Raw genomic sequence first — 15,947 nt, 5'->3', positions numbered from 1 at the left:
CCCAGTCAGTTGTCACCCAGGGTCACAGGGAAAGAAATCCCAGGAAAAGATCTGGAGAGATGGGGGGGGCAGCTTCTGGATGAGGCAGGGCAGGTAGACAGGTAGAGGAAGAGGCACCAGTGAGGCGGGGCAGCAAGAGACCCCAACGGCTGCAGTGAGCATAGCTAACACTGTAATGTGTATTTCAAAATTGCTAAAAGGCAGATTTAAAAAAAAACAGATTTATTTTATTTGATGCAGCCGGCGCTGTGGCACAGCAGGTAAAGCCGCCACCTGCAGTGCTGGGATCCCATATGGGCGATGGTTCAAGTCCCGGCTGCTCCACTTCTGATCCAGCTCTCTGCTGTGGCTTGGGAAAGCAGTAGAAGGTGGCCCAAGTGCTGGGTCCCTGCACCCGCGTGGGAGAGCCAGAAGAAGCTCCTGGCTCCTGGTTTTGGATCAGCACAGCTCCGGCTGTTGTAGCCATCTGGGGAGTGAACCAGCAGATGGAAGACTCTCTCTCTTTCTCTCTCTCTCTCTCTGTTAACTCTGACTTTCAAATAAATAAATTTTTGAAAAGGAAAAAAAGGCAGAGTTACAGAAAGAGAGGTCTTTCTGTAGGTTTTTGTTAAATGTTTATTTTTTATTCATTTAAAAGGCAGAGTGATCAAGAGAAAAATAGATCTTCCATCCACTGGTTCTCTTCCCCAAGTGCTTGCAACAGCCAGGGCTGGGCCAGGCCAAGCCAGGAGCCCAGAACTCCACTGGGGTCTCCCATGTGGGTGGCACCCGAGCCATCGTCGGTTGCCTCCCAGGCACCCTAAGCAGGTCAGAAGCAGAGGTGGAGGCACGCCTGGATCAGAAGTGGGAGGGGAGCGTCCCGGGGTGGCTGGGTCCACTGCACTAACACCCCTGCTGACCAAAAACAAATGGCAGGTGTACTTTGAAATCCATGCACCCCGCCAACTTGCCGGCATTAGCGAAATGGCAAATAGCGTGTAATTACGGGCAGCACGGGTGTAGGGTTTTGGTTAATCTCACCAGCAGGCGGGAGAGCTGCCGGGCCGGCGGAGGCCGCCAGGGGGCAGCAGCGAGCTCCCGCGCGGCCTCCGCCCCCGACCGGCTCCGCCCCGCGCTCGGGCCCCTGGCCGGCTCCGCCCCCCGCTGGCTCCGCCCCGCCCCGAGCTCGGGCCCCCGGCCGGCTCCGCCCCCCGCTGGCTCCGCCCCGGCCGCGCGCCCCGCCCCGCGCTCCGGCCCCCCGGCCGACTCCGCCCCCCGCTGGCTCCGCCCCGCCCCGCGCTCGGGCCGCTGGCCGGCTCCGCCCCGGCCGCGCGCCCCGCCCCGCGCTCGGGCCGCTGGCCGGCTCCGCCCCCGGCTGGCTCCGCCTTCGCTGGCTCCGCCCCACCCCCGCTCGGGCCCCGGCCGGCTCCGCCCCCCGTCTAGCTCCGCCCCGGCCGCGCGCCCCGCCCCGCGCTCGGGCCCCGGGGCGGCTGCGGGCGGTGCGCGCGGGGGACGGCGCCGGCAGCAGGTGGGCGGGGTGCGGGCGGCGGCGCGAGGCCGGGGTTGCCGGCTGCGCTCGGGCCGCACCATGGACTTCAACATGAAGAAGCTGGCGTCGGACGCGGGCATCTTTTTCACCCGGGCCGTGCAGGTGAGGCCTGGCGCCGAGTCGTGCGCCCGGGGGGCCCGGATGTGGGGCGGCGGGGAGCCGGGGGTCGCGGGGACGCCCCTCCTCTGCCTGCTGCCCCCGTCCCCGCGGAGCCCCTGCGCCGCCCGGAGGGAGGTGCCCGAGCCTGCCGGCTGGCCGGCCCAGCTGCCTGGCCGCAGGCCTGGCCCCTGCCCTGTCCAGCCGTGATGCGGGCCTGGGGTGGGGCGGGGGCCGTTCGGAGGCCGGGGGCCCAGCGCGCACGTTCTGCACGGCCCCTTCCCCGAGCCTCAGTCTGCACCTGTGCAATGGGCGGGTGCGGCGACTCCCCAGGCCCCCTTCGCGTGCCTGGATGCTCCATGGCTCCCCGGGCGGCCTGTTTCCTTCCCCAGGCCTGGGGCTAGGGCAAGGGCGAGGGCCTGGACAGGTGCCCCTCCTTGGAAGCTGGCCAGGCCGCTGATGCCGAGATAGGACTCTGGCCTGTGCACTGGAGGGCGAGGGGGGAAACTGAGGCAGCTACAGCCCCGGTTAAGAGCTGGAGGCGGCTGTGGGCCGATGGCGCCCCCCTGTGACCTTGGGGAAGGGGCTCAGGCCTGCTGGGCCTCGGTTTCTCAGTCTGAGAAGTGGGACGGGTTGTCTGCCCTTCCAAGGTGGGGGTGAGCGCAGGAAAAGCCGGCTCTGGGCGGTTGGGGAGGTTCCTCCTGCACCTGTGACCTTGGGCAAGCCACCTTCTGCCGACCTCAGCCTGCCCCCGAGGGCGGGTGTGGGAGCCAGGCCTGTGGTGTGGCCCCTGCCCTTGCCGGGGGCTCTGCCCAGCCTGGTCCTCCGGCCCCAGCCTGGCCGCTCAGAAGCCGTGTGGACTGGGGAGCGCCGTGGTCCTTTGAGGATTGGTGTCCCAAGCCTGGTGGGCCAGCCCACCCCAGAGCACCCCACAGCCGCCCCTGGCCGCAGGGGTGGGGGACCCGCCCGCGTTGGTATGGCAACCGGACTATCTCCCGCCTCCGGGAAGAACCTGATCTGCCGGTTTCCGGCTACAGCTCGGCCCGGGAGTGGGGAGGCCTGGGCTGGGGCCTCGCTCCACCTGACCCGCGGGGGTCACCTGGGCTGGAGTGGGAGCCGGCGCGGCCAGGCCTCGGGTGGAGGAGGGAGCTGGGAGCTTTATAAACAGACTGCGCACGCCCACCCCCTGCTGTTGCCATCTTGCAGGGAGCCGCCTCTCACCGGGAACGGGGCGGAGGGGCCACGGGGGGCACCTGTCTGGGGCCAGGCTGCCCCGGGGTGGGCAGCAGGGCGGCTCCTCCCCCTGCAAGTACCCAGCCTGACTTTAGGAGCCTCACCCACCCCGCGGGCAGGGACAGGGTCCCCAGGTTCTGGGATGGCTTCCTGGTGGGGGGCCCTGAGCTGCCTGGCAAAGCGAGGGGGGGGTCCCGGGAGGGCGTTCCAGGTGGCGGTGGGAGGGGCGGGAGTGAGGGCGCTGGTGCTGTGAGTACTAGTGGCAGGGTGCTAGTAAGACGAGCCGGCTCGCGGCGGGGGCACCGCCTGGGGACGTGGGGCGGAAGCCCGGGAAAGCCCGGGTGCGGGGTGGGAGCCCCGAGAACCCACGGCGAGGGTGGGGGCGGCCTCTGGGCGCCGGGGACGGGGACACCGCCCACCGGGCTCCCGGGGGATCTTGCTCCTCTGCTCCCCCTGGGAACCCGAGGCCCAGAGCGACTTGGTTTCCGTATCTGGAGAAGGAGGCTCCCACAGCACCCGCAGAGGTGAGGTGAGCCTGGCAGGAGGCTGCAGCCGGGGCAGCCGGTCCCGGGGAGGGGGGGGGTGCTGGGGGCAGGGAGCTGCGGGCCCTGGCTGTGCCGCGCCCAGCACTGCTCCATAATTGATGGCTGCTGGGCTCCCTGCAGCCTCTGCGCACATCAGCACTGCCAAGGCCTTCCGGGAGGGGTCTCCAGACCCCCGGACCACACCAGCCAGCTCTGCCCCTCACGCAGCATCTGCTTGACCGACCCGCTGTGGGGGTGGGAGCGGCCTCGGGCTGCTCTCCCGGCCAGCACACCAGGTAGCCAGAGCCACGCACTGGGCATCCACCCGTCGGCTCTCGGCCGCCGCGGCCACACCGAGCCCAGCCTCGAGCTCCAGGTTCCCTCTCTGCCTGGGCCAGAGATGCGCTTCCTGGCCCCCCGCTGCAGCCAAGGAGAGCCGTTTGCCCAAGGCCACACAGAACGAGACAGGGACGCGGCCCCTGGTCTGGGGGCCGCGCGCGTCCCACTCACTGGCCTGCGGCCCCCGGGAGCCTGCACCTGTCTGTCCCCTGAGACTCGATTCTGAGTCCTGTAGTCAGAGTCGGGCTCCGAGGACCCCCCACCGCTCGAGGTGGGACCAGATAGTGGGGTGCTGTGCATTCTTAGGGGTGACAGGCGACGGCTGTCACGGCCCCAGGCCCAGCGTCAGCCAGCCGGGCTCACACGGGGGCACACTGAGCCGAGCAGGCCGTGGCTTTCCAGCCTGGTGCGGCCACTGAGCGTCGGGAGCCCCCGTACGTCGTGTGCAGGGCGAGTGCCTTGACCCTGGCCCCTGGCTTGGGGGGGCGGGCTGGCAGGGGGGCCAGGGGCATCCTCCCCTCCCTTCCCCGCCACCCGCCCCTCCTCCTGAGCCCTCCCACCTCGGCCCTGCCCCGACAGTTCACGGAGGAGAAATTCGGTCAGGCCGAGAAGACCGAGCTGGACGCCCACTTTGAAAACCTCCTGGCCCGGGCGGACAGCACCAAGAACTGGACAGAGAAGATCCTACGGCAGACGGAGGTGCTGCTGCAGCCCAACCCCAGTGAGTGGGCGCCGGCGGGCGGGGGCTCGGCTGGGGGCTCCGAGGCCGGGGAGGTGGGGAGCCAGGCTCGGCCGGAGGTGTGTGTCTGCGGGCAGGGCCTGGTGCCCAGTGCGCGGCCTCAGGCAGCCGCCCCCGTGTCCCGGCCCCGAGTGGCTCTGTGGCTGCTGCCACGGCCTCGGGCTTGGAGCGGAGAACCCTGTGGCTCTGGCTGCTGTCTCGTCTCCCCGCAGGCGCCCGGGTGGAGGAGTTCCTGTACGAGAAGCTGGACAGGAAGGTCCCCTCGCGGGTCACCAACGGGGAGCTGCTGGCTCAGTACATGGCTGAGGCGGCCAGCGAGCTGGGGCCCAGCACGCCGTACGGTGAGTGCGCCGCCCGGCGGCCCCGAGGTGGGGGCCCGCTGCTGCCCTCTGCCTCCCTCCCCTCGGCTGGGCCAGAGCCCACCTGCCCTCCCTCTCTCTGCTGGTTTTGCAGTCCTGCGGGCAGCACCCGCGTTCGTTCTAAACGTGACCATCTCAGTCCGTGCACAGGATCCTTCCGGAACCCACTGGGCTTTGCGTGCAGGGTTTAATGAGGTCACAGCTTTATGCAGCTCGGCTTCCTGGCTGGTGTCCCACCTGCTGATCAGAGCCCCGAAAGAGCCTCTGTGGGTTTTCTGAAATGTTCTTGAGTGAGACTTCCGTGGCGTCCCGTGCACCTGTTCTGGGTGTGGACTTGAGTGACCATCAGTGAGTTGCAGGGTTGTATAAACCTCCACAATTCAAGTTATTTACTTACTTATTTATTATTTGAAACAGAAATAGAGAGATCTCCCATCCCCTGCTTCACTCCCGAGCCAGACGCTCCCTCTGGTCTCTCGCGTGGGTACAGGGGCCCAAGCACCTGGGCCCTCCTCTGCTGCCTCCCCCTCAGGGCGCATTAGCAGGGGGCTGGATCGGAAGAGGAGCAGCCGGGACTCAAACCCGTGCTCATATGGGACGCCGGTGCTGCAGGCGGCAGCTTAACCCGCTGTGCCACAGCGCTGGCCCCCAGGTGGCATCTCAGTCGCTGTGCCCAACAGCCATCCCAGTTTTCTTTCTAGTATTTCATGTAATTGGAACGTTATGTATATGTAACATATGTGTTATATGTGTTATATATATGACTTATGTATGTATGTATGAGCGTGATGCACAGGGTGTCTTTCTAAACTGCCCGGGAGCAGAAGGCTTTCCTGGGACTGGTGTGGTGTAGGGGGTTAAGCTGCTGCCCTCAGCACCCGCATCCCGGTGGGCATTGGATTGAGTCCCGGCTGCCCCTCTTCTGATCCAGGTGTTGCTAATGGCCTGAGAAAGCAGCGGGAGACGACCAGGCGCTTGGGCCCCTGCCGCCCACGGGAGACCCAGGAGCTCCTGGCTCCTGGCTTCAGCCTGGCGCAGCCCCAGCTGATGCAGCCATTTGGGGAGTGAACCGGTAGATGGAACATCAGTCTCTCACTCTGTAATTCTGCCTTTCAAATAAATAATAAATATTTTTTTAAAATGTATTTGAAAGGCAGACGCAGACCTCTTCCGTCTGCAACAGCCCGAATGCCCACACAGGCAGCGCTTGGCAGCGCAGTCTGGGCCTCCCACGTGGGGCAGCCGTCGCCTGCTCCTCCCACGTGCACACTGGCAGAGCTGGGGCCAGAACCCGGTCAGGGGCTGAGGGCGTCCCGTGTCTCCTCTGTAAGAATTAGTCTTTATCTGAAAGGCAGACAGAGCTGAGTTTCTCATGTGTCGCTTTACTCCCTGGTGCCCTCAGCAGCCAGGGCTGAGCCAGGCGAATGCCAGGAACCGGCAGCTCTGTGCCGGCTTCCACGTGGGTGGCAGGAACTAACGACTCAGGCCATCATCGCTTCCTCCCAGGTGCCTGTTAGCCGGAAGCCGGAATCAGGAACAGCACCGGGACTGGAACCCGTGCATTCCCACGTGGCTCGCAGATGTCTCAAGTGGCGGCTTGCCCACTCGGCCGAGTGCCCGCACATTTTCACTTCTGGGCGTGTGCCAGGAGTGGGATGGCCAAGCCACACGGTGAAGTTGCATTTAACCTTTTAAGAAATCACCAAGGGGGGGCCGGCACTGTGGCATAGCGGGTAAAGCCGCTGCCTGCAGTGCCCGCATCCCGTATGGGCACTGGTTCGAGTCCTGGCTGCTCCACTTCCGATCCAGCTCCCTGCTGTGGCCTGGGAAAGCAGTAGACGATGGCCTAAGTCCTTGGGCCCCTGCACCCGTGTGGGAGACCCAGAAGAAGCTCCTGGCTCCTGGCTTCAGTCAGCCCAGCTCCAGCTGTTGTGGCCATTGGGTAGTGAACCCTTGGATGGAAGACCTCTCTCCCTCCCTCCCTCTCTCTCTCCCTCCCTCTCTCTCTCTCTCTGCCTCTGCCTCTGCCTCTCCACTTTTCAAATAATAAATAATCTTGAAACACACACACACACACACACACACGACGGTCTTTGCCTGTTGACTGGAGTGTTTAGTCCGTTCACATTCAGTGTTGTGGTTGGGTTTACACATGCCATTTTACTGTTTCAGTTCATTTTGTTCCGCCCCTGTTGCCTTCTTTTATATTTTACGGTTTTCTTTTAGTGTAATTTTTAAAAAGATTTATTTATTTGAAAGTCAGTAGCATTGAGAGAGGAAGAGACAGAGAGACATCTCTCTCTATCCACTGATTCACTCCCCAAGTGGCCACAACGCTCAGGTCTGGGCCAGACCGGATCCAGGAGTCTGGAAATCCGTGCGGGACACCCGCGTGGACGACAGGGACCCAGGCCCTGAGCCCGTCACCTTCTGCTTCCCAAGTGCACCGGCAGCAAGCTGGGGCTCAAACCAGAACCCCGATACAGGACGTGGGCGCCCCGGTGCCGGCGTTGTGTGCTGGGCTAGGCTGCCGCTTGTGGCTCCAGCACCCGACGGGAGCGCCCAGTTAGAGCCCCGGCGGCTCCGCTCCCTGTCCCGCTCCCTGCTGACGCGCCCGGGAAGACGGGTTGCAGGCATCCACGCTGCAGCTCCACCTGCCGAGCCACAGTGCCTGCCCCCAGAGGGACGTTTTTATTTCTTCGTTTTGTTGAAGTTTCTTCTTTTTAACTTCGGCCCCCACATGTAGGGCAGAACATGGGATGTGTGTTCTGTGCTGGTTTACCAGATGGCCGCCGTGGCCGGAGCTGGGCCAGGCCACAGCCAGGAGCCAGGAGCTTCCTCTGGGTCTCCCACGCGGGTGGGTGTCTGCCGCTGCCGTCTGCCGCTGCGTTTCCCACGTCGTTGGCAGGGAGCTAGTGGAGCAGTCGGGTAGGAACCTGTGCCCGTGTGGATGCCCCCAGCCACGGCACCAGCCCCTCCCCTGCCTGCCAGCGGTACCGCCCTAAGTCCTACAGAGGATTACACATTATTGTTGTGTGCAGCTGTCTTAAGTAACTGAGAGAAAAAAGAAACAAAGCATATGACGCTACTTCAAGATCTGTGGGAATTGAGTTAGAATAGAAGTCTGTGTGGTGCAAAAATTTGGAATCTATGCAGTTTTCTTGCATTTTGTATTTTCAGTGAACTCTGCGGGCCTTCTGTGGTCACTGTGGTTACCTGTGCACCAGTGTGTGTGAGAGAGGTCTCCCATCCACTCGTTCACTCCCAAGGCTGAAGCCAGGAGCTCCTCCAGGCCCCACACGTGTGCCAGGGACCCGCACTGGGCCGTCCTCTGTGCCTTACAAGGAGCAGAGGCGGGGGAGGCGGGGCTTGAACCCGCGCTCACGTGGGCTGCTGGCGTCACGGGCAGCAGCTTGACCTGCTGTGTCCGGCCGGCGCTGGCCCCGCTGGCTCGTGTTTCCTTTCAGTTACTGTACTTCCAGCCCCAGAGTTGTCAGTGTTTAATTTCTGTCTTTCTAGTAGCTTCAGCTTGGACTGTCCCCGGCCATCGTGCCCATGCGGGAGTAAACCAAGCGTGGAAGCTTGCTCCCCCCTCCCCCCTCCCCTCTCCTCTCCCCTGCCCTCTCCCCTCTCCTCTCCCCTCCCCTCTCCGCTCTCCTCTCCCCTCTCCGCTCTCCTCTCCCCTCTCCCCTGCCCTCTCCCCTCTCCCCTCTCCCCTCCCCTATCCCCTCCCCTGCCCCCCTCCCCTGTCCCCCTCCCCTGCCCCTCTCCCCTCTCCCCCCTCCCCTGCCCCTCTCCCCTCTCCCCTCTCCCCTCCCCTCTCCCCTCCCCTGTCCCCTCTACCTCCTCTCTCTCTCTCTCTCCCCCCCCGTAACTCTGCCTGTCAAATAAAAAGGAACCTTTATTTATTTTTTTATTTGACAGATAGAGTTAGACAGTGAGAGAGAGAGAGAGAGAGAGAGAGAGAAAGGTCTTCCTTCAGTTGGTTCACCCTCCAGATGGCCGCCATGGCCAGCGCTGTGCTGATCCGTAGCCAGGAGCCAGGTGCTTCTCCTGGTCTCCCATGGGGTGCAGGACCCAAGCACTTGGGCCATCCTCCACTGCACTCCCGGGCCACAGCAGAGAGCTGGCCTGGAAGAGGGGCAACCGGGACAGAATCCGGCACCCATATGGGATGCCGGCGCCGCAGGTGGAGGATTAGCCAAGTGAGCCACGGCGCCGGCCAGGAACCTTTAAAAAGTTTAAAAACGACTGCTCAGATCCTGAAGCCTGCTCCCTCGGGGTTGTCTGCCGGGAGCCGTCAGAGACGGGGCCTGAGTCTCCTGAGCCTGGGGGCTGTGCCAGCACGCGTGGGAGCGGGGGACAGGCTCATAGCCGGCGCCGCCACCGCCTGCCAGCCTCGCTCCCTGCAGCCGAGGCTGGCTACGTGGCTGGGGCTCCCCCCCCCGTCTCTCCCCAGGTGCTCCTAGCTGTGCTCCCCCCTCCCGAGGTGCTCCTAGCTGTGCTCCCCCCTCTCCCGAGGTGCTCCTAGCTGTGCTCCCCCCTCTCCCCAGGATGCTCCTAGCTGTGCCCCCCCTCTCCCCAGGATGCTCCTAGCTGTGCCCCCCCACCTCCCCAGGGTGCTCCTAGCTGTGCCCCCCCTCCCCAGGGTGCTCCTAGCTGTGCCCCCCCTCTCCCGAGGTGCTCCTAGCTGTGCCCCCCCCTCCCGAGGGTGCGCAGCCTCCGGCACTGCCTCCTGCAGCCTCTGGCAGTGTGTGGTGTGTTCCAGCCGGCAGCATGGCTGCTGAGGGCTTTGCGGTGCGGCGGGGCAGGCTGGCCCCTGGGAGGCGCGGCTGCAGCCCCAAGGCCAGGACAACTCCCCTCGCAGGGTCACGGTTTTCTTGAATAAATGCTTCAGTTTGCTTTTTGTCTTTGGACCATTTTCACAGTTCAGAAGTGGATGTTTTTTGTTGTTTTAAGATTTGTTTACTTAGAGGTATAGTTACAGACGGGGGGTGGGGGGGACAGAGAATCCGCTGGCCTACTCCCCAGATGGCCACAACGGCCGGAGCTGGGCCAGTCTGAAGCCGGGAGCCAGGAGCTTCTTCCGGGTCTCCCAGGTGGGCGCAGGGACCCAAGCACTCGGGCCATCTTCTGCTGCCGTCCCAGGTGCATCAGCAGGGAGCTGGATCAGAAGAGGAGCAGCTGGGACTCAAACCAGCGCCCATACGGGATGCCGGCGCTGCAGGCGGAGGCTTAGCCTGTGCCACAGCGCCGCCCAGAAATGGGTGATTCTGGCAATTTTTTTTTAAAGGCAGAAAGAGAGAGGGAGAGGGAGAGGGTCGGGCCAGGCCAAAGCCAGGAGCCAGAAACCCTGCAGGTGTCTGATGTGGGTGGCAGGGACCCGGGCCCCCCGCTACCCCCTGGGCTGGACGACGGCAGACGCGACCCCAGGCCCTGCCCCCCCCCCCCCTCGTGCTGTTTTATGTCGCTTCCGGGGGAGGCTTTGCCGGGCTCCTCAGCCGACATCCTGGAAGGTTCGCTCCCCTGTGCTTTTTAACGCCGCAGGCATTCGGAGGCTGGACTCCCGGCCGGCTGGCGAGCTGGTGGCTCGAGCCTGCCCGGCGGCCCGGCGGCCCGGCCTCGGCCTCACCTCCACCCCGTCTCTCAGGGAAGACGCTGGTCAAGGTGTCGGAAGCCGAGAAACGCCTGGGGGCGGCCGAGAGGGACTTCACGCACGCGGCCTCGCTCAGCTTCCTCACGCCCCTGCGTGACTTCCTGGAGGGGGACTGGAAGACGATTTCGGTGAGGGGCCTGCGGCCGCCCTGCTCCCCGGGAAGCCCCGGGGCGTCCTGGGCTGCCCAGGGCCTCACCGGCGCCCGTTCCCCACCGCGCAGAAGGAGAGGCGGCTCCTGCACAACCGCCGGCTGGACCTGGACGCCTGCAAGGCTCGGCTGAAGAAAGCCAAGGCCGCCGAGGCCAAAGCCACGGTGCGTGTCCCCGCCCCCTCCGGCGTGAAGGGCCCTGGTGCGCCGCAAGGCCGCAGCCCCAACCTTGGCCTGGGAGTGGCACTGGGCCAGCGGGCCTCGCCGCGTGCCCACCCCCGGGGAAGCCTGGTGGCCCCAGAGCTCCGGGACCCAGGGAAGCGTTCACCCCCCCCCCAGCATGCCCGAGCCGGGCCCAGGTCCCCTCTGAGCCCGCGGCAGCAGCTAGGGTCTCGCATGCCCTCGCCCCTGCTCCCTGGATGCTCCCCCAGCTCCGCCCGGGCATGGCTCCCCCTCAACTAACTCCCCCACCTGCTGCTTCAACGCTGGGCCCCTGATGGTGCGGGGAAGCCTCGTGCAGGGCCGCCCTGCGCTCCCTCAGCGCAGCCCTGCCTGGCCGGGCCGAGGGACACAGCACCGGACCCCTGACCAGGGCTGGGCCGGCCATGGGAGGGCCGGGCCTGAGGTGAGCACAGCCCTGGCCGGCCAGGCTGTACAGGGACCTCGGCACCACCTCCCACCCCACGGAGGGAGGCCCCCCGCCCAGCCCAGGCAGTCTCACAGCTGCCCCGACAGCCCCGGCACCAGCCCCAGCCTTTCCCCGCCGTCCTCTCCCACAGTGCGGCCACGGAGCCCCGGGCCACGGAGGGTCTGCGCTGCCCGTGGCAGGAGCCGCGATGTGTCAGGTCCAGGCCCGGGGGGCGTGGCCAGGGTGGCCCGCACCAGCCCCCTCTTCCCCGCCTGGCGAGGAGGCCAGGCTGCTGGCCCCCGAGGCCATCTGTGGACAACCCCGCCGCGGCCCGAGTGCGCGCGGCAGGTGCCCCCGGCCCCGGGCGCCGCTCCTGCCCGCGCTGTGGACTCACTAACTCTCTGTTTCTGTTCCTTTGCGTTCTGCTTTGGGTAACTTGGCTCAGTGTGAGGGAGATGTGAGTATACCTGCCCCATGTGCTGTGCTGCTTCTGGGCGCCCCGGGCCGGCCCCGCCTTGGGGCCCTTTGCAAGCAGCTCGCCTCCCGCCAGAGCCCCCTCGGGGAGCCCGGCCTGGGGGTGCAGGCCTCGGAGCCTGGGAGTCAGCTTTTTGCAAATGTTGACAGCCTGTCACCCTGTCCATCCATGCATCCGCCCGTCACTCATCGTGTGAGCAGGGGCCTGGGGCGGGCAGGCGGTGCTGTTGGTCTGACTGGGGCCTTCCGGCACCAGTGGGGCTCGGGAGAAGCGCGCCGGGCCCAGCCTGTGTTGGGACAGCAGGGCATCTGTCCCGGGCGCCCGGCATGCCCGCCCGCGGGGTCCTTGCCTGGCCGCCTCACCTCCAGGTGGCCGGAGCGGGCACCGGGGGCCGTGTGGTGTTGGTCTCTCTCCTCGTCCCTGGCTCCCCCGGGAGACTTGGGGCGGCCTCCTGGCCTCGACCCCAGCTCCGGCCCAGGGTGACCCCGGCCCCCGTGACCTCTTCCCCGCCAGACGGTGCCGGACTTTCAGGAGACTAGACCTCGTAATTACATTCTCTCGGCCAGCGCCTCCGCGGTAAGCGCCCCCGCCCCCGTGCCCACCCTGCACCACTGCCCTGACCGCCTGGGGACCAGGAGCGGCAGGTGAGGCCGGGGCGCTGACGGGAAGCAGCCCTGCCCGTGCCTGCCCCTGGCCCGGTCCTCCCAGCTGCACCGCGCAGTGTGGTGAGCCTAGGACGGCACTGCGCCCTCCGCAGGGGACCTGAGGGTCTGCCTGCACCCCCTCCCCCACCGCCCCTGATGGCAGTCCGGGGTGGGTCGGTCTTCCCCACCTCACAGACCCCTAGGCAGGGGACGGCGATGGCCGCCGGCGTGGCCAGCCACCTGTGTAGCACAGCTGAGGGTGTCGGGAGCTGGGTGGAGGCTCAGGCAAGGCCTGAGGGGTGGGGCAGGAGGTGGGCAGGGCTGGCTCCGGGCTGGGGAGCTGCGTGGGCCCCCTGCCCGTCCCCACCGCGCTGCCCTTCTGCCCAGCACGCCTGGCGAGTCCCGCGTGCGGGCTGCTCCCCGTGTGGGCCCATCTGGCGCTGGGGCACGGGGCCTGGCCCTGCCGTCTGTTCCAGGCTGCTGTCCCGGGTCAGGTCTCCTACGTGGTGGCTGGGGAGGGGTTCTTTCTCCTGTAGACTCTGGAGGACACTGCCCGCCCCCCTCCCCGGGCCGAGCGGAAGAAGCAGCCTGGAGGGTGGAGGCCGCCCTGTGGCTTTCTTTTGCCACTGGCCCCCAGTGTGACCCCGGCCCAAGGCTGCCTTTCCCTGCCGGAGGACAGACAGGTTCAGTGACTGGCCCAGGCCGCCCAGCCCCCAGCCCTTGCCAGGACTCACGGGGGGGACGGAGGGCTGGTGCCGTAGGAGAGGCGCAGCAGGCCCCCCGCTGGCCGGCCCCTCCCCGCATGTGGCATGTCGACGCTCTGGCTGCCAGACCCCTGCTGCCATGCCAGGCCTGGTGCCAAGCTCAGCTCCTGGCCAGGCCGGGTGGGGGGCAGGGGTCGGGTCCCGGGGCGCTGGGGCTGGCCTGGACCCTGGGTCCTGGCCACCCTCCACTCCCCTCCCGCTCACCCTACCGTTGTGGTCTCTGCAGCTTTGGAACGATGAGGTGGACAAGGTGAGGTGGGGCCACGGCGGTGCTGGGGGGCGGGGCCCAGACGTACCTCCTGCTGTGGAATTGGGTGTTTGTGGCTTGGGTTGTGCCCTGCGCTGGGGCAGCCTTCCCTGGAGGGGGGAGGGGGAGGGCCTGCCCCCAGGGCGACCCGTTGGGGGCTCCAGGCGTGGACCTGGTGGGAGCAGGGCAGCCGGTGCTGGCGCTGACTGTCCTGCCCCGCCCAGGCTGAGCAGGAGCTCCGAGTGGCCCAGACGGAGTTTGACCGGCAGGCGGAAGTGACCCGGCTGCTGTTGGAGGGGATCAGCAGCACTCATGTGAGCCCACCCTTGCACCCCAGACCGCCCCCCGGGTGGGCAGTGACCAGGGTCTCAGGAGAGGGGCAGGGCGGTCCTCCCCCGCCAGAGTGGGTGCTGGTGTGGAACACGCGGGAACACGGGGCTGGGGTCTGGCTGGGGAGGGTGGAGGTTTTGTCCCGCGGGCTCCCTGGCCCGGGGCGTGAGGTCGGACAGGCACCGCGTCCTCCCCACAGGTGAACCACCTCCGCTGCCTCCACGAGTTCGTCAAGTCACAGACGACCTACTACGCGCAGTGCTACCGTCACATGCTAGACCTGCAGAAGCAGCTGGGCAGGTGTGGACGCAGGCCGAGCCCCGGGTCCCCTAGCTCCCAGACCCTGAGCACCCCACGGTACAGACCAGCCTGGGCCCCTGTGTGGTGGGCACTCCCCCAGGCGCCTGGGGAGCAGTTTCTAGAGACCGCCTGGGCTGGGGGACGCCAGGGCCAGGGGGCGGGGCCATCTCACCCTTTTCCCACTTTGCTTCCTCTCTGTGCTGCCAGCTCCCAGGGTGCCATGTGAGTAGCTGGGGTAGCTGGGAGGCACCTCCTGGGGCCGGAGGCGGGCCCTGCTCCTGCGCGTCTTGGTGGGCACGTGGGACTCCCGTGGGGCCTGGCTCCTGAAACGCTCCCTCCCCCCAGATTCCCAGGCACGTTTGTGGGCACCACGGAGCCTGCCTCCCCTCCCCTGAGCAGCACCTCGCCCACCACCGCCGCGGCCACCATGCCCGTGGTGCCCTCAGTGGCCGGCCTGGCCCCTCCGGGGGAGGCAGCACTCTGCCTGGAGGAGGTGGCGCCCCCCGCCAGCGGGACCCGCAAGGCCCGGGTGCTGTACGACTACGAGGCGGCGGACAGCAGTGAGCTGGCCCTGCTGGCTGACGAGGTAGGCCCAGGCCAGGAGCATGGAAGGGGCTGGATGGGGATCAGCACTGGGCCTGCAGCCTGTCTGCAGCGAAGGGGGGGGGAGCTGTCCCTGTCTGTGGAAGTGAACGCCGGGCACCGGGGCCAGGCTGTGAGCTGCCTCTGCCCTCCCCCAGCTCATCACCGTCTACAGCCTGCCTGGCATGGACCCCGACTGGCTCATTGGCGAGAGAGGCAACAAGAAGGGCAAGGTCCCCGTCACCTACTTGGAGCTGCTCAGCTAAGCGCCCCCGGCCCGGGCAGGAGAGCACGGACGGACACTGCGCTGCGCAGCTGCTCTGGTGGGACTGACCCACCCTGCCACGCCCCTGGTCATCCTGCTGTGAGGGAGCCCGAGAGGCTGAATGGTCCCTGCCTCTGCCAGCCCCGCTTCTGACCTACGGTTCTGGAGCCCAGCCCCTGCCTGCACCCCGCCCCCCAGCAGTCCGGCCCTCCCAGCTCCTGCTAGGAGGAGGGGCCCCAGCACTTCAGCCAGACTGGGGCAGCCGCGGGCGCCCAGGAAGCCGGCGGGGTGAGGGGCACAAGAGAGACCTGCCCTTATCTGCCAGAAGCCGAGAAGGGGGACAGCCGTGAGGCCAGCTGTGCCCTGGCAGCCCCTGGGGCCTGGGTACTGCCCCTCCTGGAGGGGACACCCTGGCAAGAGACGGGGTCGGGCCCCGGCGCAGTGCCTGCCCGGTGCTACCCTCCCCCCACCTCCCAGCTCACGCCAAGCTGGTGGCTGCAGCCTTCGCTCTCCACGCCCCACTCACTTTTTAACAGACATTTCTACTTCTGCCTGTCTGCTCTCCAGCCAGTGGCAAACAATAAACCCTCCTTCGTGTGCGAGCTGCCTGGGCTCCTGTCGGGAGGCACAGCCCCGAGGAGGGGAACAGTGGAGGCCGCACGTCTGGCCCACTCCTGGTTGGTGGGGACGTACGGCAGTGAGCCAGGAAGCTGTGCCTCTCATGGCCGTCCTGCCCTGCGAGCCCTCTAGTGCAGACTGGGGGCCCTGCAGAGTCTGCCTGGTGGGGAGGAGCGAGGCCACGCCTCACGCCCCCACGCTGCCCTGTCCACATTATGCAGGTGAGAATGGCCGCCGCCTCGAGGTCCCACACCTGGCAAGTGGCTAAGCAGGGACTCAAGCCCAGGTCGGCCTGACTACTGAAACCTCACGTGACAGCAGGTTTTAAATGGCTCTGGGTGGGGGGGTCCAGGGTGAGGCAGGCGGGGGCATCACGCTAAACAGGAATAGAGTGGCCACACCGACAGCACAGCCGCTGGGCAGCGAGGGGAAGCCGAGGCAGAACCCGGGCAGGCTGAGGAAACGGGCCGTG

The 15,947-nt window shown here is 66.6% G+C and overlaps 1 protein-coding gene across 6 annotated transcripts; it reads left to right on the top strand.

Moving 5' to 3' along the window:
* The first annotated feature begins 1,425 nt into the window (after positions 1-1,425).
* SH3GLB2 (SH3 domain containing GRB2 like, endophilin B2) lies at positions 1,426-15,459 on the top strand. 6 transcript variants are annotated; one of them, XM_070057779.2, is made up of 13 exons: positions 1,426-1,630; positions 4,300-4,441; positions 4,672-4,800; positions 10,469-10,602; positions 10,695-10,787; positions 12,239-12,301; positions 12,906-13,052; positions 13,360-13,383; positions 13,605-13,694; positions 13,910-14,010; positions 14,218-14,232; positions 14,356-14,596; positions 14,751-15,459. In XM_070057779.2, exons 1-13 carry the CDS (start codon positions 1,568-1,570, stop codon positions 14,856-14,858), a joined length of 1,350 nt encoding a protein of 449 aa, XP_069913880.1. In that variant the 5' UTR covers positions 1,426-1,567; the 3' UTR covers positions 14,859-15,459. The 6 variants fall into 6 exon arrangements, with proteins under 6 accessions (XP_069913880.1, XP_069913885.1, XP_069913886.1 ...); XM_070057784.2 differs by lacking the exon at positions 14,218-14,232 and having other exon boundaries at positions 1,427-1,630; XM_070057785.2 differs by lacking the exon at positions 12,906-13,052 and having other exon boundaries at positions 1,428-1,630.
* Positions 15,460-15,947: the final 488 nt, after the last annotated feature.

The sequence above is a fragment of the Oryctolagus cuniculus genome, chromosome 1, assembly GCF_051225735.1.
Source record: "Oryctolagus cuniculus isolate XC-2025 breed Fujian yellow rabbit chromosome 1, ASM5122573v1, whole genome shotgun sequence".
NCBI classification, from domain to species: Eukaryota; Metazoa; Chordata; class Mammalia; order Lagomorpha; family Leporidae; genus Oryctolagus; species Oryctolagus cuniculus.
The sequence above is the reverse complement of the archived record's forward strand: the minus strand, read 5'-3'. Positions and strand labels throughout refer to the sequence as shown.